This window comes from Tachysurus vachellii, chromosome 13 (assembly GCF_030014155.1).
Source record: "Tachysurus vachellii isolate PV-2020 chromosome 13, HZAU_Pvac_v1, whole genome shotgun sequence".
NCBI classification, from domain to species: domain Eukaryota; kingdom Metazoa; phylum Chordata; class Actinopteri; order Siluriformes; family Bagridae; genus Tachysurus; species Tachysurus vachellii.
In genome coordinates this window covers 5,442,811-5,465,000 of record NC_083472.1, presented here as the reverse complement: position 1 = coordinate 5,465,000, position 22,190 = coordinate 5,442,811, and the positions used below count along the sequence as shown (strand labels likewise).

At 39.1% G+C, this 22,190-nt stretch overlaps 2 protein-coding genes across 3 annotated transcripts in view; one reads left to right on the top strand and one right to left on the bottom strand.

Moving 5' to 3' along the window:
- znrf1 (zinc and ring finger 1) overlaps positions 1-3,741 on the top strand; it is a 46,587-nt gene extending 42,846 nt beyond the window's left edge. Inside the window, exons 3-5 of the mRNA XM_060885614.1 lie at positions 328-433; positions 2,103-2,191; positions 2,308-3,741. Coding sequence (XP_060741597.1) covers positions 328-433; positions 2,103-2,160 — 164 coding nt within the window. The 3' untranslated portion in view covers positions 2,161-2,191; positions 2,308-3,741. The remainder of the gene's footprint in view (positions 1-327; positions 434-2,102; positions 2,192-2,307) is intronic.
- Positions 3,742-6,638: 2,897 nt separating this feature from the next.
- On the bottom strand, positions 6,639-15,632 carry ldhd (lactate dehydrogenase D). Of its 2 annotated transcripts, none has more exons than XM_060885597.1 (11): positions 15,480-15,632; positions 13,069-13,181; positions 12,542-12,683; positions 12,248-12,389; positions 11,899-12,058; positions 11,607-11,806; positions 11,328-11,456; positions 9,627-9,754; positions 9,026-9,116; positions 8,427-8,526; positions 6,639-7,652 (listed from the first exon to the last, which is right to left on the bottom strand). In XM_060885597.1, the coding sequence occupies exons 1-11, from the start codon at positions 15,564-15,566 to the stop codon at positions 7,487-7,489; spliced, it is 1,458 nt and encodes a 485-aa protein (XP_060741580.1). In that variant the 5' UTR covers positions 15,567-15,632; the 3' UTR covers positions 6,639-7,486. The 2 variants fall into 2 exon arrangements, with proteins under 2 accessions (XP_060741580.1, XP_060741579.1); XM_060885596.1 differs by having other exon boundaries at positions 8,427-8,538; positions 15,480-15,630.
- Between the last annotated feature and the right edge of the window lie 6,558 nt (positions 15,633-22,190).

The following is a 22,190-nucleotide window of genomic DNA, read 5'->3' as shown; positions in this document are numbered from 1 at the left end:
GGTCTGTTTGTCTTTATCTGTGAGTGTCTGTCTGTCTGTCTCTCTGTCTGTCTGTCTGTCGGTCTGTTTGTCTTTATCTGTCTGAGAGTCTGTCTCTCTGTCTTTCTCTCTGTCTGTCTGTCTGTCTGAGTGTCTGTATCTCTGTCTGTCTGTCTGTCTGTCTCTCTTTCTTTCTCGCTCTCTCTCTCTCTCTCTCTCTCACACACACACACACACACACACACTAATTAATTAACACACATTAATAAACTGAGAATGTTACAGAACAATTGCTTATGTTATCTCCTAACCTGCATGTAACTCCTGTGTGTGTGTGTGTGTGTGTAGATGATGTGCTGGCAAGAGACGCAGGCGAGTGTGTGATCTGTCTGGAGGAGCTGCAACAGGGAGACACCATCGCCAGACTGCCGTGCCTCTGCATCTATCACAAAAGGTAAGGCATGAAACACTAATCCCTATACGTCCTATATGTCCTCCTTCTCTGTGAACTTTTTTATTTAACCCCAGATAGCTTATTCATCCTGTACTAGTGACACTTCTGTCTATCCAGATTGACCTCAGGTACAGTTACTGACTGTAACGCCGTATTGTCCGCTCCTCCTCCTCCCCCTCTTCCTCCTCCTCAGTCAGTGAAAAGGGATTACAATAGGAACAGGACCCGGCCAGATAATGGAAAACAGGACAGCCAGTAACAGGACCTGGCCAGATATGGAAAAGGTGGCTTCTTATCCCTGAACCATATGATTCGTACCACTCTATATCGCATTAAAAATGTAAAGGAATCCGTATGTGTGGATTTCACAGTCAATTTCACACTGTAGACCTGACCGGTGATCCTGAGGACATGGGAAGCTCGGAGGACTTTTCAAACATGACTTAAATTCCAGTGAGCCTCTAGTAAGCCCTGGGCATTAGTGTAATATACCTCTGATATGACTGTATCCGATAGAGCGTTGATGCTGGAGAACCAAAAATCTCCACCAAGTAGCAGTGCTGTGGGAAGGAACAGACGCTAGTCATAGCCTGAGAATGATGAACACGCACTGTAGGGATAAAGACAGAAGGACTAGAGAAACTATAGTGTTACTGGAGAGAGTGTGTGTGTGTGTGTGTGTGTGTGTGTAGTATAGTATGTAGTATTTGGGGTGGTTGTGGCTAAAGCAGTTAAGGCTCTGGGTTGTTAATCAGAGGATTAAGGGATCAGGGTTCAAGCCCAAGCTCTTCCAAGCTGCCACTGTAGGGCCCTTGAGCGAGGCCCTTAACCCTCTCTGCTCCAGTAGTGCTGTATATATATAATGTATTTATCAAAAGCTCCTGGTTAGAATAGAATAGAACGGGGCATGAAAGCCTTTATTATCGCCACATATACATTACAGCACAGTGGAATTCTTTTCTTCACCCAACAGAGAGGGTTAAGGGCCTTGCTCAAGGGCCCAGCAGTGGCAGCTTGGCTGTGCTGGGCCTTGAACCCCGATCCTCCGATCAACAACCCAGAGCCTTAACCAGCTGAGCCACCACTGCCCCATGACTCTACAGTTGACTGTATAATCCATAGTTACTGAAGGGAAATGATTTAGATTCTCTCTCTCTGGTGTCACGCAGATAAGGATGGCTGCCCTTTTGAGTCAGCTTCCTCTCAAGGTTTCTTTGTCATTTCAGAGAGATTTTCTTTGCTACCGTCACCTCTGGCTTGCTCATTAGGGATACATTTTTTTTCCTACTTTCAGAGTCGCCACAGTGGATCACGTGGTCCCCATTTTAGATTTGGCACAGGTTTTAACGCCGGAAGCCTTTCCTGACACAACCCTCGATTTTTATCTGGGCTTGGGTCTGGCACTAACCCATAAACCTAAGTCAATTGTTCAGTGTCTGTGGGTGAGCTTTCCGCTCGGGAATCGAACCCGGGCAGTGGCAACGAAAGTGCAGGATCCTTTTCAATCATTTTTAGATTTCTGTAAAGCTGCTTTGTAAAAAAAAAAAAAAAAAAAAAAGTCTGTTGTTAAAATTGCTACATAAATAAAATTCAATTGAATATTGAATATGTATTGATTTTCAATATTAAATAGCATATGTGTGTGTGTGTGTGTTTTGTGTGTGTGTAGCTGTATAGACACATGGTTTGAGATCAACCGCTCCTGCCCAGAGCATCCTTCTGACTGACCTCCATTCCCTATTACTACTGCTGAGAAAGGTGAGATTTCTCATTCATACAATAGATCATACAATATGATTTATACTGATATACAATAAAGACTTAAAACCAATATATTCTCTCTCTCTCTCTCTCTCTCTCTCTCTCTCTCTCAGGGCACTTTATGGACCTACACCTAGCTATCTGGACACTGATTTAACCAAATAAAACAATCAGTCCTATTTATTCGATCAGATTGGATCAAACCTGTGGTGATGGTGACGCAGAAAACCAAATAGAAGAACAGAACACACCGTCAAGTGTTACTTTCACACGTATCCCACAATCCCCTTGCCTGCTGTACTAGCTAGCGACTGTGCTACCCGCTAACTGCCCCTCATTAAAGTGACCGACGCTGGATCTTTGTCCCTGGAGTCTCAGGTCTTCGGGGTTCTCCTCTGACTTACCCTGCTGTACCTGACAAAGGGCTCTCAGCTGGATTAGAGGGTGGGGCCAAACGAATGCCCAATCGGATGGCCGTGCCAATTATGGAATATGCTGATTAGATGGGCCTTGCTTGTGCTTCATGTTGTCCTTATTTGGAAATGGGGCGGGGTTAGGTGTAGAGGTGTATGGGGTTGGAATTCGTGTGGGTGAGTGTGTTCTGTGCGCCAAAGCTGTGTGTGTGTGTGTGTGTGTGTGGTTTACATTTTGCTGTGCTATGAACGTTTCAGTCTGATTTGTGTGTGTGTGTGAGTGTGTGTGTGTGTGTGTGTGTGTTTTGGGGTGTGGGGGGGTTGGCAGCAGTGGGAATTGAAATTTCCCTCACTGAGTCACATTGGCCCGTTTACTGATTATTAATTTACAGCGTTACATCAATTCCCCCATAAGTGTGTGTGAGTGTGTGTGTGTGTGTGTTTGTGTTTGAGTGCTTGCACACATCTAGAAAGCTGCTTAATGTCTGGATGTGGAACCACTGACGGACTGGTGTGAAACTGTTGCGAGATACGATCTTCCTTTCCTTTTTTTTTTTTATTTTATTTTATTTTATTTTTTTTTCAAAACAATCCCGTGAGAAATCTCACGTAAAAATAAACTCTTGAAGCTCCTGGATGCCTCTGCTGTATAAAGAACATCCGCTGTTAGAAAATGTGAGAATTGTAAGAAAAAAAAAAAATATCCACAAGCGAAATACGATGGACAGAAACAGCCTAAAATGGACTGAGGGGTAAAGGGCAGGGCCATGCAAACTGACCAATCACATGGCAGTCCTGATCCCAGAGTTGTGATGAGGTGGGTGTTGCTTGTACTTCATGTTATCTTCATTAGGAAATGGGGTGTGGGGGGTGGGGATGGTGAGAGGACGGACATGATCGCAAAGCGAACCGGATAGCAGGAAACGTGCAGTCGGCGACGACGGGACGCTTTAGTTTCCTGTTTTCTTCCATTTCATGGTTTTTTTTTTTTATGGTAATACATTTTTGAAGATGTGAATGGACGCCTGTTTTTAGGATGTACAAACTTAATTGTCTGATGACTTTGATGTGCAGTCTGTGGGCTGAGTAATACTGATAATGATATCTATAATTAAAAAAAGACAAAATAATAGACTTTAGAGTCGTGTATGTTTCTCTGAGACAGCATAACACACATCTCAACACAAAGTCCGTTTCAGTGTTCACTGTGAAGCAGGAAATACTACACTAATAGTACATATTTACCCAACAGCCCACCCACAGATGGGGTAAAAAAAAAATGACTTAAATGTGTAAGGAGTCATAAAGACGTTTGGGTTTGTTCAGTAATTTGAGATTGCTCTCCTGAGATTCACAAATGACCTCATTTTCGCAAAAGAGAGAAAATGGGCCAATCCACCTAGTCGCTGATGGCACACACGGCAGGATAAAGGCTCTCGCTACTGAAACACTACTGTAACATACAGTTTTCTAAAAACACTAGATACTAAGTAGTTCTTTTAATTTATTTTATTATATGTGCCAACGGTGACTTAGTGGTTAGCACGTTCGCCTCACACCTCCAGGGTTGGGGGTTCGATTCCCGCCTCCACCTTGTGTGTGTGGAGTTTGCATGTTCTCCCTGTGCCTCGGGGGTTTCCTCCGGGTACTCCGGTTTCCTCCCCCGGTCCAAAGACATGCATGGTAGGTTGATTGGCATCTCTGGAAAATTGTCCGTAGTGTGTGATTGCGTGAGTGAATGAGAGTGTGTGTGTTTGCCCTGCGATGGGTTGGCACTCCGTCCAGGGTGTATCCTGCCTTGATGCCCGATGACGCCTGAGATAGGCACAGGCTCCCCGTGACCCGAGGTTGTTCGGATAAGCGGTAGAAGATGAATGAATGAATATGTGCCAACCAATCCCAATTCAAGGTGTGATCAGAACATGTCATCAGGATCATCAGGCCATATCTGTTGTATGGAAAAATATTGAGAGCTGCTGTGTTTAAAAATAAAGCTAGGTGTTGTATTTTACTCAGGTGAAGGTGAAGAGCATTTAAAAGGTTGATGCACAGGATTAGGCATAATGCTGATACGGGGCTCCTGAGATCACAAGTTTGAACCCCAGTGATGCAACAGTCAACGAGCTGCGAGCTGAGAATATGGGAAATGGGATGAATTGGAATTTGGCAGACCACAATCCCTCATTCACCTCCTAATACTTACACCGAACACTGCAGTACTGAAGCAAAAAATGGGGATCGCTGCTAATGAAAACATCTTTAAGGACTGCAACTCCACTGAGATGCACAGACAGCTGGAGAGACTGGGCACGGGAGCTTGCAAGAGGAAAATCTTCCGTTTAGGGAGGAGTGGTATACTGTCTCGACCCTGTTTAGCACAGTGACACTAGCCAGTCATAGCCTGATGTTTTTGGAGGTGGGGCACAAGAAAATCGTGTGTGTAAAGTCAATAAATAAAAAATTGTTGTTGTGATAAATAAAATAAATGTCCAAATGTCAGCTTTATCCTGACTGCAGGAGGAGATAGTAGAGATAGTATTACAGCTGATGAGCGTCATTTAACCAGAATATTGTTATTTTTATAGAGATCATAACATTAATACCACCTGCTTAACACCATGTAGGTCCCATTATAGTAAATCCGCCTCATCGAGGCCTCGACTTCACACGACGCTAGCAGTAAATCATGAGGTGGGACTTCTGTGGATCAGACTGTTTTCCAGCCCATCCAACAGTCACTCGATCGGATACGAATCTCAGGAACTTGAAGCCAAGTCAACACTTTGAACGGTTTATCCTGCTCCTCAAAGCATTCCTGAACAATGTCCTGCTGAAAGATTACACTGTCATTAGGGAATACTGTTGCCATGAAAGGGTGCAGTGGGTCTGCAGCAACGTTTAGGTAGGTGGTACGTGTCAAATTAACAGCCAGGTGAATACCAAGAGCCAAGGTTTCCCAACAGCACATGGCCCAGAGCATCACACTGCCTCCGCTAGCTTGAGCTCCATCCTTGCAATCCAATCAGCCATGTAGCTATCTGTCATATCAGTGGTAGCGCCATAATTTATTCACAATCCATATTTAGAGGTAATGCATATTAATAAGTGGGTTTCAGGTTGCAAAGCTACACATATCAGGTTGCATTAATCTCTTTTATTGTTAACCAACACTGAAGGTGTGCATTGTGCTGTTTTTTTTTACACATCACTTTATTATCATTAACTATCAACAGTTTCAGTTATTAAATGTAATTTTAATATTATGTTTCAGAATATAATTTAAAGTCCAATAACAGCTCTCATGCAGGAGGTGCCGATCAGCAGCTATACGATCTACTGGGATTTCCATGATATATGCATTACAGCTCAGTCACTTACCACATGATGTGTCTTCATTTATTCATTTATTCATTTCTATCGTAAATGCAATAATTTGATAATACATTTTTAATCAAGATTTTTGATTCATTTCATGTTTAAAATGAAACCAGCACCAGAGTTAAATGTATTATGTGCTTCAAAATGTTTCACGACATTTCTGCTTGCATTGGTAATGGGCTGCCCAAGTAGATAAGATTTTTTTTTTTTTTAAATAAAGTATATAAAGTGTCGGATATGGAAAGAAGTAAGAATAAAGCTGCCTTCCGTCATCTTCAACAATTCAGACTGAGCGTGTGAATATTTCTCCAAAGTTACTGGAGTCTCACCTGTCATCTTTTAATCTGTTCCAGTCATGGACTATTCACAAAGTTAAAATAAGAATTTATTTATTTATTTTTTATTATTATTTAAATTCTTATTTAATGCAATTTAAATCATGCTTAATAAATGTGCTGAGGAATTTATTTCCTTATGTAATCAATTGAAATCTAATCTGACCGTATTTATAGGGAATCTTTTAAAAGGTGAATCAAGTCACTGGTATTCATAGTAAACCATTTAAAGGCTAAACTGGCTCATTGGCATTCACAGTAAATCGTTTTAAGCCTGAATCATCTCATTGCCTTTTATAGTGAATTATTTAAAGAATCGACTCTTTGCTTCACTTTATTGTGAATCATGTCAAGACTGAACTGACTCTGTGCCATTCACAGAGCATCATGTCACAGCTAAACTAAATTAATGAAATGTAAAGTGAATCATTTAAAAGTGGAATTGAATTCCTTTTATTCAATTACTCCTTGAATTTAGCCTTTTATGGCTAAATGGAATCATTTAAGGGCTTAGCCGAATCAATGCCATTTGTAGTGAATCATTTAAATGCTGAATTGACTCACTGCCATTTATAGTGAATCATTTAAATGCTGAATTGACTCTCTGCCATTTATAGTGAATCATTTAAATGCTGAATTGACTCTCTGCCATTTATAGTGAATCATTTAAATGCTGAATTGACTCTCTGCCATTTATAGTGAATCATTTAAATGCTGAATTGACTCTCTGCCATTTATAGTGAATCATTTAAATGCTGAATTGACTCTCTGCCATTTATAGTGAATCATTTAAATGCTGAATTGACTCTCTGCCATTTATAGTGAATCATTTAAATGCTGAATTGACTCTCTGCCATTTATAGTGAATCATTTAAATGCTGAATTGTCTCACTGCCATTTATAGTGAATCATTTAAATGCTGAATTGTCTCACTGCCATTTATAGTGAATCATTTAAATGCTGAATTGTCTCACTGCCATTTATAGTGAATCATTTAAATACTGAATTGACTCACTGCAATTTACAGCAATCAGCAAATAACAAATCAAATATTTGCTTACAGGAAATACACACAGACTGCTGCAAATGTACAACGGTGCACATGTAGCCTACATAAGATGATATTTCTGTCCTAGTTGCTTATGAGTCCACTGCTCAAAGGTCACCTACAGGACTTTCCCAGGGTTCATGAGGTTTTTGGGATCCAGTGTGGCTTTGATGCCTTGCATCACCTCCATGGTCAGAGGGCAGAGTTCCTCTCGCAGCAGAGCCCTTTTTCCCAAACCCACGCCGTGTTCTCCTGTACACGTCCCATCAACTGACAGAGCTCTCCTATAAACACACACATACACACACAAGTTAGGATTGGGGGAAGGAGCACTAATTAGTATCCATGGCAATAAGGACAATACACTTATGTACTTACGGCAAGCCGTAAATTATGTGTGCTACAAATATCTGCTAACACTGTACATTTCATCCAATATTTTATATGCTAAAATTATACAGGAAAAGCTTTAGCCTGTAGTTGATATTCATAAGTGCAGTAGAAACTAAAATTAGCTTTCTTTAGTTAGATTTCAAATAAAATGAGTTCTTGGCAATGGACTCAGACTTTTGGAGCCGGCTATAAGCATAAAGATACACATGGAAGTTGAAAGAGAGACAGAGAGAGAATGTGTGAGAGAGAGAGAACGCAGAGAGAGAGAGAGTGTGTGTGAGAGAGAGAGAGCGCAGAGAGAGAGAGAGAGAGCGCAGAGAGAGCAGAGAGAGCGCAGAGAGAGAGAGAGCACAGAGAGAGCAGACAGTGCACAGAGAGAGAGCAAGAGAGAGAGATAGAGCGCACAGAGAGAGCGCACAGAGAGAGAGCACAGAGAGCGCACAGAGAGAGAGAGAGTGCAGAGAGAGCAGAGAGAGAGAGAGCGCAGAGAGAGAGAGAGAGAGAGAGCACAGAAAGAGAGCACAGAGAGAGCACAGAATGAGAGAGAGAGAGAGAGAGAGAGAGAGAGAGAGAGCAAAGAGAGAGGGCAGAGAGAGAGAGAGAGAGAGAGAGAGGGCAGAGAGAGAGGGAGAAAGAGAGAGCGACACACACACAGATGTTCAGACCTGGCCAGTCTATGCGTAAACTCGTGAACCCTCATCACTTCATCAGGGTCATCAGGGTTTAGCACAATTATGCAGTGGAAGTTCCCATCTCCAACATGACCTGCGATCGGACCTGACACAACATCATCACGCTCATTTCTAATCCTCATCCCACACAAATGTATTTTTAAAAAACATTTAGTCGTAGATTTGGTTTTTTAGGAGACATTTATGTAATATCGAATCCTTTCCGAAAGTATTGGAATGGCGATGCAAAATATCTGACCGTGAACGCTGACATTCTGGTCTCTCGTTCAAACCCAAATATCTGCTATGTAAAGCCTTGTGCTTCCAATACTTTAGGAGGGGGTATGAGCCAGGAAGGAGTTGTGACAGACAGAAATAAAGCTGTAAATTGCTGTAATCTAAAACATGTTAGATTTTTTTAAACTAATTTCAAGAGAGAGGAAAATAGATAAATGATATAATCCCAGTGATAATGTGAATGAATTCATTCCCCCTGAGTCAGATGTAACTACTGAAGGAAAAAATGACGTTTCGCTCATTAATTTATAAAATAAGTCAGATAGAACTGATGAACTCAGTGAATGTGTGTGTACCTGTAATATTGTTTCTGATGAGGTCGTCTTTGGTTTCCACTATGACCTGCGGCAGACGAGAGATCGGCACACACACGTCTGTGGCGTACGCCTGTACACACAGACACACAGTCAGGCTTTTAAACTGGGCTGGTTTGGGTTTGAGCTTTCAGATGAACATGAATGATTAAACGAGCTACGTACAAACACACAGTGATGGAGAGACTAAGACACACTCTTACTGCGATGCACACTGCCGGATCACTTGTTTTCTTTTATTACCCTTCGTTGTGTTTTCCTTTATTCCATAAGGCAATGTTTCTGTTTGCCAAAAGGAAACATTCAAACTCTTATTTATTCATTCATTCATTCATCTTCTACCGCTTATCCGAACTACCTCGGGTCACGGGGAGCCTGTGCCTATCTCAGGCGTCATCGGGCATCAAGGCAGGATACACCCTGGACGGAGTGCCAACCCATCGCAGGGCAAACTCTTATTTAAATAAAAGTTATTAAAAAAACAACTAAATAATAATACACTATCCATCAGAAATGGAATGGTGTGTCAGCATGTTTTTTTATCTCCCCCCCCCCAAACACACACACACACACACACACCCACCTTGCAGCCTGGTAGCAGTGCCAGTGCTGCGTACCAGGCATCATGTCGAGCTTTCCATAACTGTGCACGTGTGTCCTCATCCTCAGCCCAGACGAAGTCAGAGCCACCGTTCTCCCGTGTGATCTCCTCTAGACACACACAATATTATTATTATTTATGGTGCTTGCAAAGCAACATTATTACTATTGTGTAACTTGTCCCACAGCTTTTGTCCTAGTCCCATGAATGACGTGTCATATCGACCGGCTCATTGAGGAGAGCTGTGCTATGACTTTTATAAACGATCCGAGTACCGGTACTTACGGTTTATACTCCCATTATAAAATTTGGAGGTTTGTAACTCGGCAAGCTTTCGAACTATCTACACCAAACTCGACCAGCTCCTTTAGGGTGATACTATGAACAAACATTTATATTGGTGTACCGACTGACCTTCCGGTTGTGCCGCAGCCCCGCCCCCAATATATGCAAAATCAAAAAACTTTTTACAACATGAACATGTGACATCAAAACACTCAGAACAATGAGGGGGACTTCCTCACGTGTAATTTGATAAAGTCATGTGACGTCACGTGATTTTACATGAAAATAAAAAATTTGCACAACATGGACATGTGACATATCAAAACACTCAGCACAATGAGGGGAACTGCCTCACGTGTATTCTGGTCACGTCACGTGACGTCACGTGAAAATCATAATTTAGCACAGCATGGACATGTGACATATCATAACACTCAGCACGATGAGGGGAACTTGCCACGTGCAAGCACCATTCACATTTTCTTCAGGAAATGTACGTTCTAGTTATAATTATAATTATGATTACTATTTTTTTTTTTGCATATTTATAATGTACTTTTTATTACATTATACATTATATGACAAATGTATATAGACACCTGGCCATCACAACAACAATCCTCAAAAGGTAGTCTTTATTCACACAATTATCCACAATGTGTTTGCTTTTCGGTAGAATTACAATTTCTCTTTACTGGATCTAAGACCTCAACTCTAAATGGCCAAGACAGAATTAGTGCTGACCAATTGGTTTGAGACTATTCCTCCAAAACACTTGGGATTACCTGTAAACTCCTGTCTGGTGCTTTAGTATAGAGGCTTCCTCCTAAGCTAAAGAGATGTTGGACTCTCTTAAAACTGGATGTACATATTTGGTTCCTGACACCTCCAACTTCTTCACACGTTTCTTTACTGTGGTCTTAGGGATAAACTGAACCTTTCAGATTTGGTGATGTGGATACATATGTTTGTAGAGATGTTCATGGTGGCTGAGTCGCTTGGATTTGTCCTTGTGATTCCAGTTAACTCCCAATTACTACAAATGGCCAATCAGAAGTTTCTAAATGTTGTTATACTTAGTAAAATAAAGTTGTGATAAACTTAGTAGTTATGTTTATGTATTCCTGTACTCTATGTTAGATAACATGACCTTGTTCATGGAAAACAAAAAAAATTCTTGGTGTAAAAATTTTGGCTTTTGCCCTTAAACCATGGATCAGTGATCCATGACAATATATGATGGATTACCACAACAACCCGCAAGAAAAACATTGCTGCCATGTTAACAATTCAGACGAAATGTTATATAATCTATAGGTTATGACACTTGGAAATGTTATGGTATGTGTATGGAGCTTTAACACACACACACATACATATACACACACACACACACACCTGTGATGGACACCTGCTCCTCCAGACTCCTGGAGCTGCCATGGAACTCGAGGAAGAGCGTCGGCAGGACCGGATAGGACAGAGAGCTGAAGTGGTTACAGGCAGAGATCATCACATCATCCAGGAACTCTGTAATATGACACAGAGGCTTTTAATACTGGCCAACAATTTTTCAGACAGAATCTGTCATCATTGCCTAGTAAAATGTGACAGTGACAAGAAATCTGGATGTGCAGATGGTGCCATGTAGACTTGCTGTTCCCCTTACTGTTCACCCACCGATGCGGGCGATGGGCACTCCAGCCTGCAGCACCTGCACCGTGCTGTCCACGGCTGCCTGAACCGATGGGAAGGAGCAGACGGCCGACACCATGCCCTCCGGAATGCCAAAGAGACGAAGTGTGGCTTTGGTCAGGATTCCCAGCGTCCCCTCAGAGCCCACAAACAGGTTAGTTAAGTTATAACCTGCTGCTGTCTTTCTACAAACACAGAAAGATATTACAGTGAGGATGAGGATGAAGCAAAGGTTAAAAGGGTTTGTTAATTGCTGCTGGGTCTCTGTGTATTTTACCTCGGCCGCCGCCCCTTGCCTGCCGTGTGTATGATCGTCCCATCTGCCAGCACCACCTCCAGATTGAGGACGTTATCACGCATTGTACCGTAGCGCACAGCGTTCGTGCCTGACGCACTGGTGGCCGCCATTCCGCAAAGAGACGCATCAGCACCGGGGTCTGTAAACACAGAAACACGCTCACCTGATACACTAAAGGATCAACTGTGCGGATTGACATCCAGCACAGACAGGAAAGCACCACAGTCATCACAGGTCACAGCCACACATCCTGCACCAAACTACTAATGATTATGATGCTGATCTGTATGCTGACCATAAACTCAGTCAGTATTACAGGAAGTCTCACCCACAGGGAACCAGAGGCCTGTGTCACGCAGGTAGGAATTGAGCATTTTGCGTGTGACACCAGGCTCCACCGTCACGTCAAAGTCCTCTGCGTGCAAATCCAACACCTGGTCCATCTTCCTGAGACTGAAACACACACCACCCTGCAACAGAAAAAAAATACAATAGAAGCTTAAGTAATTTTTCTTTTTGCCAAAAAATCGTATACAGTAAACATAATCTGGACTACTCTGTAAATCTAACTAATAAAAAAACTAATAAAACTTCACTGCTGAAAAATGACTTTCACTCGCACCTTCACAGCACTGACTCCTCCTTCTAAACCTGTTCCCGTTCCAAAGGGGATGATGGGTAATCTGTGATGGTGGCAAATTTTGGCAAGAGCACTGACCTCCTCTACAGACCGAGGGAACACGACAACATCTGGGGGGCGACATCTGACAAAGCAGAATGAAATATTGTTATACAAGGAAGATATAACAAATATGACTCCTGTTAAACAATAAACAAGTTAGAAATAACAATCATGACCCACACCGAACAATAAACAAGGTAAACGTACCAAATATAACTGACAGTAAAACCAAATGATAAACTTATACCATATAATATACTGTATGAATTGGTATAAATAATAAACAGTGCTAATGCAGGTTATTCTGAATGTTTAATTGAAGTAAATTACAATTTAGTCACCATAGTAGATAACTATAGATATAGATAGATAGTAAATAACAATAAGTGGGAGCCATAAATGTTGACAATATTTTTCTCGAGACAAACTTCTAGATTGAATCCTAGCATGAACTTCATGTGTCTTACCTGTGCATCGATTCGTCTCTTCCATGCTGTTCTCGCACTGCTAAACTCATAGACACGCCGTCATCACCGCTGACTGAGCGGAAAGCAGCTATGGCTCGCTCGAGTGCTCCACCCTTAAGGCAATAAAACAACAACAATAAAAAAAAAACGAAGAGTGAAGCAAGCTGAGGTTATGTATATTCAGAGTGCAGCATGATGTTTCTGAACTTCTGTGATGTTTTCCAATACCAAAAACTGTACATACCACATATAAGTGCATTTTCACTAACTGTTGAATTTAATCTGCTTTGCCTGCTTGACTCTGTGTCTCTGTTCTGCTTAGAGACGTCTAGCTCTAATATAATATCGACTTGGTGGTGGTCCAGGTTAGGACGGTTGAGCAGAGGGAAGTGTTGTCATCTCACAGCTACACTAAATTGACCCTAGTGGTAAATTTGTGTGCACAGTGATGGACTGGTGTACCAGCCCGGTGTGCTCCAGGACCCACAGTTTTTACAGAAAGTAAACAGAATGAAATCAAATACATTTCCACATAAAATGTAAACATAAGTGGTGTCTACAATATACTACAGTTTACCTTTTGTATGGTAAAGTGCAACATTACAACTAAAGCATCCTCACTGTGTACTCTACAGAACTGTATACTGGTCAGTGCTGCTCATTGTACACTGAAGTGTAGTGTACTGTAGTGTAATATAGTGTTATGTACCGTTATGTACTGAAGTGTAGTGTAGTGTACTGAAATGTAGTGTACTGTAGTGTAGTGTAGTGTACTGTAGTGTAGTGTATTGTAGTGTACTGAAATGTAGTGTACTGTAGTGTAGTGTACTGTACTGTAGTGTAGTGTAGTGTAGTGTAGTGTAGTGTAGTGTACTGAAGTGTAGTGTACTGTAGTGTACTGTACTGTAGTGTAGTGTACTGTAGTGTAGTGTAGTGTAGTGTAGTGTAGTGTACTGAAGTGTAGTGTACTCTAGTGTACTGTACTGTAGTGTAGTGTACTGTAGTGTACTGTACTGTAGTGTAGTGTAGTGTAGTGTAGTGTACTGAAGTGTAGTGTACTCTAGTATACTGTACTGAAGTGTAGTGTACTGTAGTGTACTGTACTGTAGTGTAGTGTAGTGTAGTGTAGTGTACTGAAGTGTAGTGTACTCTAGTGTACTGTACTGTAGTGTAGTGTACTGTAGTGTAGTGTAGTGTAGTGTAGTGTAGTGTACTGAAGTGTAGTGTACTCTAGTGTACTGTACTGTAGTGTAGTGTACTGTAGTGTAGTGTACTGAGATGTAGTGTTCTGTAGTGTAGTGTACTGTAGTGTACTGTACTGTACTGTAGTGTAGTGTACTGAAATGTACTGTAGTGTAGTGTACTGTAGTGTACTGTAGTGTAGTGTACTGAACTGTACTGTAGTGTACTGTAGTGTAGTGTAGTGTAGTGTACTGAAGTGTAGTGTACTCTAGTGTACTGTACTGTAGTGTAGTGTACTGTAGTGTAGTGTACTGAGATGTAGTGTACTGTAGTGTAGTGTACTGAAGTGCAGTGTACTGAAATGTAGTGTTCTGTAGTGTAGTGTAGTGTACTGTAGTGTACTGTACTGTACTGTAGTGTAGTGTACTGAACTGTACTGTAGTGTACTGTAGTGTAGTGTACTGAACTGTACTGTAGTGTACTGTAGTGTAGTGTAGTGTACTGAAGTGTAGTGTACTCTAGTGTACTGTACTGTAGTGTAGTGTACTGTAGTGTAGTGTACTGTAGTGTAGTGTACTGAGATGTAGTGTACTGTAGTGTAGTGTACTGAAGTGCAGTGTACTGAAATGTAGTGTTCTGTAGTGTAGTGTACTGTAGTGTACTGTACTGTACTGTAGTGTAGTGTACTGAACTGTACTGTAGTGTACTGTCCTGTAGTGTAGTGTAGTGTAGTGTACTGTAGTGTAGTGTACTGTACTGTACTGTAGTGTAGTGTAGTGTACTGTAGTGTAGTGTACTGAAGTGTAGTGTGCTGTAGTGTGGTGTATTGTACTGAAGTGTAGTGTACTTTAATGTACTGAAGTGTAGTGTACTGAAGTGTAGTGTACTTTAATGTACTGAAGTGTAGTGTACTGAAGTGTAGTGTACTTTAATGTACTGAAGTGTAGTGTACTGAAGTGTAGTGTACTGAAGTGTAGTGTACTGAAGTGTAGTGTATTGAAGTGTAGTGTACTGAAGTGTAGTGTACTGTAGTGTATTGAAGTGTAGTGTACTGAAATGTAGTGTACTTTAATGTACTGAAGTGTAGTGTACTGAAATGTAGTGTACTTTAATGTACTGAAGTGTAGTGTACTGTAGTGTGGTAATGTACTGAAGACACACACACACACACACACACACACACACACACACACACACACACACACACACACACACACACCAGCTCTTACATAAGCAGAATAATGTCTCCTCCATTCTCTGACACTGGACACCACCCGGACAGGCTGTAGTCTCAGTCTCATTAACACGGTGCTCATGCCTTTAAACGGCTGCTGTGAAACCAAATAAATTATAAAGTCCTAAGAGTGTAATGGACAATGATTGCGTCCTAAACCGTAGTCTACTCCCTACCTTAGTGTTCACTACACACTGTATAATACGGAGCGTCTACACCTACTATGTAGTGCACTTTCAAGAGGTTTGCGAGACAACCAATCACATTTTACTTCCGGGATCAGCATCATGACGGTAACTGGAATTTTAACGATTAAATGCAAATATTTTATATGTGAGATGTAAACATTCAGGAAAATACAGCAGATTTATTTATTTGTTTGTTTGTTTGTTTGTTTGTTTATTGGGTTCAAGAATTACAGTAGGTTCTTTTTTATTAGATGTAATAATATTTATTTACTTACTTACTTACTTACTTACTTACTTACTTTTGAAGTAAAATGAATTAGATTTGGATACAAAATAATACTACAGGTTTGGTAAATTTAACCAAAGATGCAAAATAATAATAATAATAATAATAATAATAATAATAATAATAATAATAATAACAACAACAACAATAATAATTAAAAAAAAGACCTGTATAAATTAAAGTTTAAAGCTATTTGAAGGAGTTCATAATCTGAAAACAATTTCAAGTATTTGTACTTTCATTTTAAAAGTTATTCAGTTATAACTATGAATTTTTACAGCACATCAGTTATTTTACATGCCAAAAAGTAATGTACTGTATGTGCTGTTATTGTACTCAGTGTCCAGCTCCTCCACAAGGGGGAGACGTTATATCACATCTGTATAACACAGTTGAATCACCCCAGAATACATTTTTCATTACTTGATTCATCATATGATTTTATATAACCATCATTGCTGAATATATATTAATTCAGCAAGGGTAAAAATGACTATAACATCTAATAATTGTTAAAGGATAAACAAAGAATAAAAGAATAGTAGAAGGGAAAAAAAAGAATAAAAATACATGTATTTAATTTTGTGTATATATATATATATATATATATATATATATATATATATATATATATATATATATATATATATATATATAGTTATATTAGATTTAAATATTCTAATATATATCAGATTTCTGTAGAAGTGTCTATGATTAAAAAAAGAATGCTGAATATTGTCTCATTTTCTCTAACGAGTATAAAAATGTTTTCTAATGTAGCATTTGTATAAAAGAGGAAATGCTTGTCCTGGCTCTGAGAGTAACAAATTGGTTTGTAAATCTGAATCTATGTTCCCTTTCACACAAACAAAGTCGAACTACTAAGACATAAGTGAAGTCTAAGTGAAGGAAGGTAGTTTGGTTAGGAAGACACCAGGTTTGGCATCAAGCAAACTTTATGCCTAATTCATCAGGTTAAACTAGAAAAAAATCAAATAAAATATGGCAGAAGTGATAAGTGATAAACTGTGTTCGTAACACAAATTATAAAATATTTTTGACTGTGTAAGAAAAATAGATTAAAAATACAAATAAAATAAAATTTAATGAAAATAAATACATTTATTAAAAATAATAAAAAGTAATACTAGTATAAAAAGTGTGAATATTTCATGGCTAATTTAGCAGATTAACCTACCATAAACTCCCAAACCTAGTATTTGATTTCTGGTATTTAGGGTTCCTAAGACTGACTCATATGAATGTGTATTTATTATATGAATTCCTCTCTTCATGATGAGGGCGTTATGAGATTCCTTACCTCACTTTGAGTCAGCTTGTTGCGGAAGTGGTTCCCATGGTAACCCCTGTATTTTCTGCCATCACCGTCAGTGACTTCCCTCTGGGAGAAAAGTGTTCTCTCTCTTTTGTGGAAAAATCTCTTCACAGAGCCAAGCGTTACGCATGAATACGAGCAAGAACAGGAAATCAGACTTTATTATCACTGCCCTGATTTACCAGACATCCTACCAGGCAACTATCTTCAGTTTTATAGCTCTATTAACACTTACTGCTCCTTCAACAGTTATATAAACATTTCTGAACTATAATATGCTTCAAGCTAATACATTTTATAGGATAGTATTATTATTATGAAGGATATTATCATATGATCTTAATCTGTATATTGCAGAATGGACTGATAAATTGTATTAAAATGAACCAGGTTGCTGTCAGCAAAATGTTACATAGTTTAGTTCATGTTTATAGGTGACGTATGTTTCCCTGTGTTGAATTAGGTTTTAAAATGTCGTATTAATTGTCACAGTACTGGATTGCCAATTTACAGTGTTTTCCATTTACAGTATAGAAGCACTGTAAAAACCCTGCATTAATTCATTACTCTCTTAATTCAACGCTGTAAATGTTAATAGGCTCAGTGGGGGCAGCTCTTCTCCTCAGGGGTTAATTCAGCAACACTAATTAGAAAATAATTTATTTATAGAGTCTGTTTCAAGACCGCTAGTTAATTTAAAATGTAAGTGTTATAGTAAATTTACTGTAATATAAATGACTTAAATCATCATAGAATTTCTTTAAGCTACACTGTTTAATCAATGAATTGACTATGTAGTGTATAGTCAAATAAAATAGCTATAGGTCTTTTTTTTTTACCATTAGACATGTTTCGTATTTCATAAAACACTTCAATTTCATTCGATCGTGACACAAACCTGATAGTCATGATGATATATGTCTAGTAATGGAATGTAATTAAATCTAACCATCTTTAACTACAGATTTAACACGTGAATAAGACGTTTTATGTAACTTTATACGTTTATTCCACTATATCACAGAGGCAAACCTTATACTTTTTACTCCACTACAGTACACAGCTGTGCGAAAGATTTAGTTACTAATTACTGGTCAGATTACAAATGTTCACACCCTTCATCTTCTAAACTGTGTATCTCCAAATATACTGTACTGGTTTTAAATGTTGAAAAATCTTTTCTGTTTAAATAAACTACAGAAGCTGAACAATGCATTTTCATAACGCTGCAAGGGTTGAAGGGTTGTTTTTTTCCTAGCTCAGGAAAAGTTATAGATACTTTGAGATAGAGATGTTTAGAAATAGATAAATAAAATATAAAGCATTGCTTTAGATGAAACTACACAGTAATATATAAAGCAATACAAATGAGCTTATCCTTGTACATCTCCAGCAGTTTAATCCATCGTACACATGAATGCAACAGTAATATTAAACCAAATACATCATACTAGAATCGTAAACATTGACAGGGAGAATTTTACTGCACAGTGAGTACAATCTCTACTGCAGAAAGGAAAAGACTGGACAAGCTGGTCAGAAAGGCCAGCTTAGTCCTGGGGATTCCTCTGGACACTGTACAGGAGGTGGGAGAAAGGAGGATGGTAGCAAAACTATCATCATTGCTGCAGAACGATTCTCACCCGCTGTATGACACGGTTTCAGCTCTGAGCAGCTCCTTCAGTGACAGACTGTTACATCCTAAGTGTCTGAAGCGATACAGATGGTCTTTTCTCCCTGCTGCTATTAGACTTTACAATCAAAGCTGCTCCCAGTGAACCAGTCACCATAATACGCACTGTTATTACTGTTTTAACTGTAATAATAACAATAGCAAAGTAACAAAGTATCAGAGATGGGGGACTCGAGTCATATGACTTGACTCGAGTCAGACTTAAGTCGCAAATTTGAGACTTCAGACTTGCTTGACAAATATTAAAAAAAGACTCGACTTGACTTTGACTTGACATTCATGACTTGAGACTTGACTTGGACTTTAGTTAAAAGATTCAGAGATGGGGGACTCGACTTGACTCGAATCAGACTTAAGTCGCAAATTTGAGACTTGAGACTTGCTTGACAAATATTCAAAAAAGACTCGACTTGACTTTGACTTGACATTCATGACTTGAGACTTACTTGTGACTTGCACATGTGTGACTTACTCCCACCTCTGCAAAGTATTTTAAACATGTGCAATAACAGAAATTTTGAAAAACGTCCAATATTACCTCTGTGCAATATACATCTTTTTTATACATTTTGTTTTGTACATACTGTATATTATATTATGTCTCCATTCTTTTTTTATATTTGCATTTTATTACTCTTGGCTGCTGTAACAGTGAAATTTCCCCATTGTGGGACGAATAAAGGTATATTTTATCTTATCTTATCTTATTACGCTTATAGTTTGACACTTTAAGTACATTTTGTTGATAGTACTCAGTTACTTAACTAAGATTTGGAAACAGAAGGTTTATTCGAAGTGGAGCATTTTTATAGTGTGGTATTAAATGACTTTTACTTCTTCAGCTAATGAATGAGAAGTGATTAAAACTCACACATATTAATTTCACATGTGAATTTCATGTGACTTTTCTGTAGGTCTCTGTCTGATGCGATAATGGATGAAATTACAAACTGTATGGTGACAAAAGTGATTCTGGTCAACTAAGATGTCTGTATAACAATACATAAAGAGTTCAGCTGCACTGTGAAGCTTGTGTTTGTGTTTGTAGGCTACAATAAGGCCAACTGTGTCATAAACCACATGAATAAGCCAGACTGAAATTTCATACGTCCTCAAATATGTCACACTTGCCAGATGAGCTGTACTCGCTTCATGAATCGACAACAAACAGACTGATTGTGATTGTGACTGGTTTTCAGGCTGAAATTGATTTGGGGTGTATGTGTGTAAGTGCGTGTCTGCTTGCTTGAGTCACGTAGGTTGAGAAACAAAAGAGAAAGCAAGGAAGGCACACAGCTTCTCTCAATCTGTCTTTCCATTTAGAAGGAGTATGTGTTCTGAATTGTGATCATGTACCACGATGAGGTATGTTCAGAATGTCCTCTGTTTCAGCCCGTAGCTGCTTTTACTTCCTCCTCAGAGCAATGTTGATTTAGTGCCCATGATTTTTGTCCCACATTAGAATACGCTGATTTCCCATTACATTTAGAAATGATTTGAAATCATTTTAAAGCTCTTGATGTTACCACCTGTGTAAATAATAATCATGCTAGCAGTTGTCCAGGTTTTCATGCACTGTAACAATATACTCTTTACCTTAGTGTGATATGATGAATTAAAAAGACTCATGTTTATCAATTCACTGTTTAAATGTATGATGTTACTATTATTGTATTCATTTTTACAACTACTACTACAAAAAATCATGCCCTTATTGCCCCTTTAACCCTCTTGTCTTGCTTTGCCTTGTCTTTTATTTACTGTAATCTGGTGTATAATGTGGTTTCTTGATTTTTACATTTTTTTTTTTTTTTTATTAAATTTCAATTTCTATTATAATAAACTGAAGGAGAATGGACTGACTTAGTCTTATGTCTATTTTGTTTTGGCATTTAACCAACAAGTTAATGCAACTCTTTCACTATGTGAACAAATCACACTTAGCTACTAAAGTGCTTGTTACAGTAAACTGGCTCCTCATTCACAGCATGTAATCTTTATTACATGGGCTAGGGATGTGGTAGACTAGGGGGTTAAGGTGCTGGACTACCAATCTGAATGTTGTGAGTTTGATTCCCACATCAACCAGGCTGATGCTGCTGGGCCCCTGAGCAAGGCCCTTAACCCTCAATTGCTCACAAGTCGCTCTGGATAAGGGCGTGCTTACAGCAAGGGCAAGATTAGAAACTACCTAAAACATTTTGTTCTGGTGATTTTTCCCCCAGGATTTTTGGCCGTGTGCCAGAATTCAGATGGGTTTTGCTTTGCCAGAGCACAGCAATTATCCTTCTTCTGTTTTCTTATTGAATTATTTAAAGAATGCACAGAAATTACATATGAAAAGCCAATAGGGCCAACATGACATGCGTGTAAACATGAAACATGAGACTGTCTGTTTAAAATTCCTGACATATAATTATAATATAATTCATGTCATATGACTGAAATACCAGAATTGCTTCAAGCTTCTTCATCACTGATGCTAATACAGTTTTAAGATACAAATCAATAGGTCAATATGTGTGGTTAAAATACAACAATTGTTTCACAATATTAGAAATATATCAAAATATTTCCTGAATATTGATTTACCAGCATATTCTTAGTGTAATACAACATGAGCAAATATAACCTTATCATTAATATTTCATATAAAACTTTTTTTTTATAAGATGGCTTATTTCCTCATGGGCCTCGCAATGAGGAAATAAAGCCTGTCCTTGGGTTTTATGTGACATCACACCACCATTTTGAGGACTGAATAGAGAACAGACTGCCTGTGACTCATTAAGAGACTCATTTTTATTTATATGGATAAGCGACTTCCCTAAAGAAGCAGTGCAATCCAGCGGTTCCTCCCTGTCACACTGCCTTTAGCTATTTTAGCTACTGGGAAATTGATCATGGCAGTAAACATGCCTAGCATCTAGCTTTAACAGTTTACCAAATTAGTTTTGGTTAGTTTGTGTGCATGTTCTCCCTGTTTTTATGTAGGTTTCCTCTGAGTTTACAGGTTTCTTTCAACCTCCCAAAACCATGCCAAATGGTAGAAGACAAATTCTCCCAGGTGTGAATCATCGGTGTGTATGTGTGTGTACATGAAGCCCTGTAATAAACTAGCATCCCATCCAAAGTATAGTCCTGTCTCATACCCAGTGTTCACAACATGGGCTCTTAATTCACTGCAACTTAGACAAAGATAA

Excerpts from the sequence above, each read along its gene's own strand:
- ldhd (XM_060885596.1), bottom strand. The coding sequence starts at position 15,566 with ATGAGCACCGTGTTAATGAGACTGAGACTACAGCCTGTCCGGGTGGTG. Across the intron at positions 11,807-11,898 it reads GGCAAGGGGCGGCGGCCGAG|AAAGACAGCAGCAGGTTATA; the intron begins GTAAAATACACA and ends CTGTGTTTGTAG. Across the intron at positions 9,117-9,626 it reads CACTGCTACCAGGCTGCAAG|GCGTACGCCACAGACGTGTG; the intron begins GTGGGTGTGTGT and ends CTGTGTGTACAG.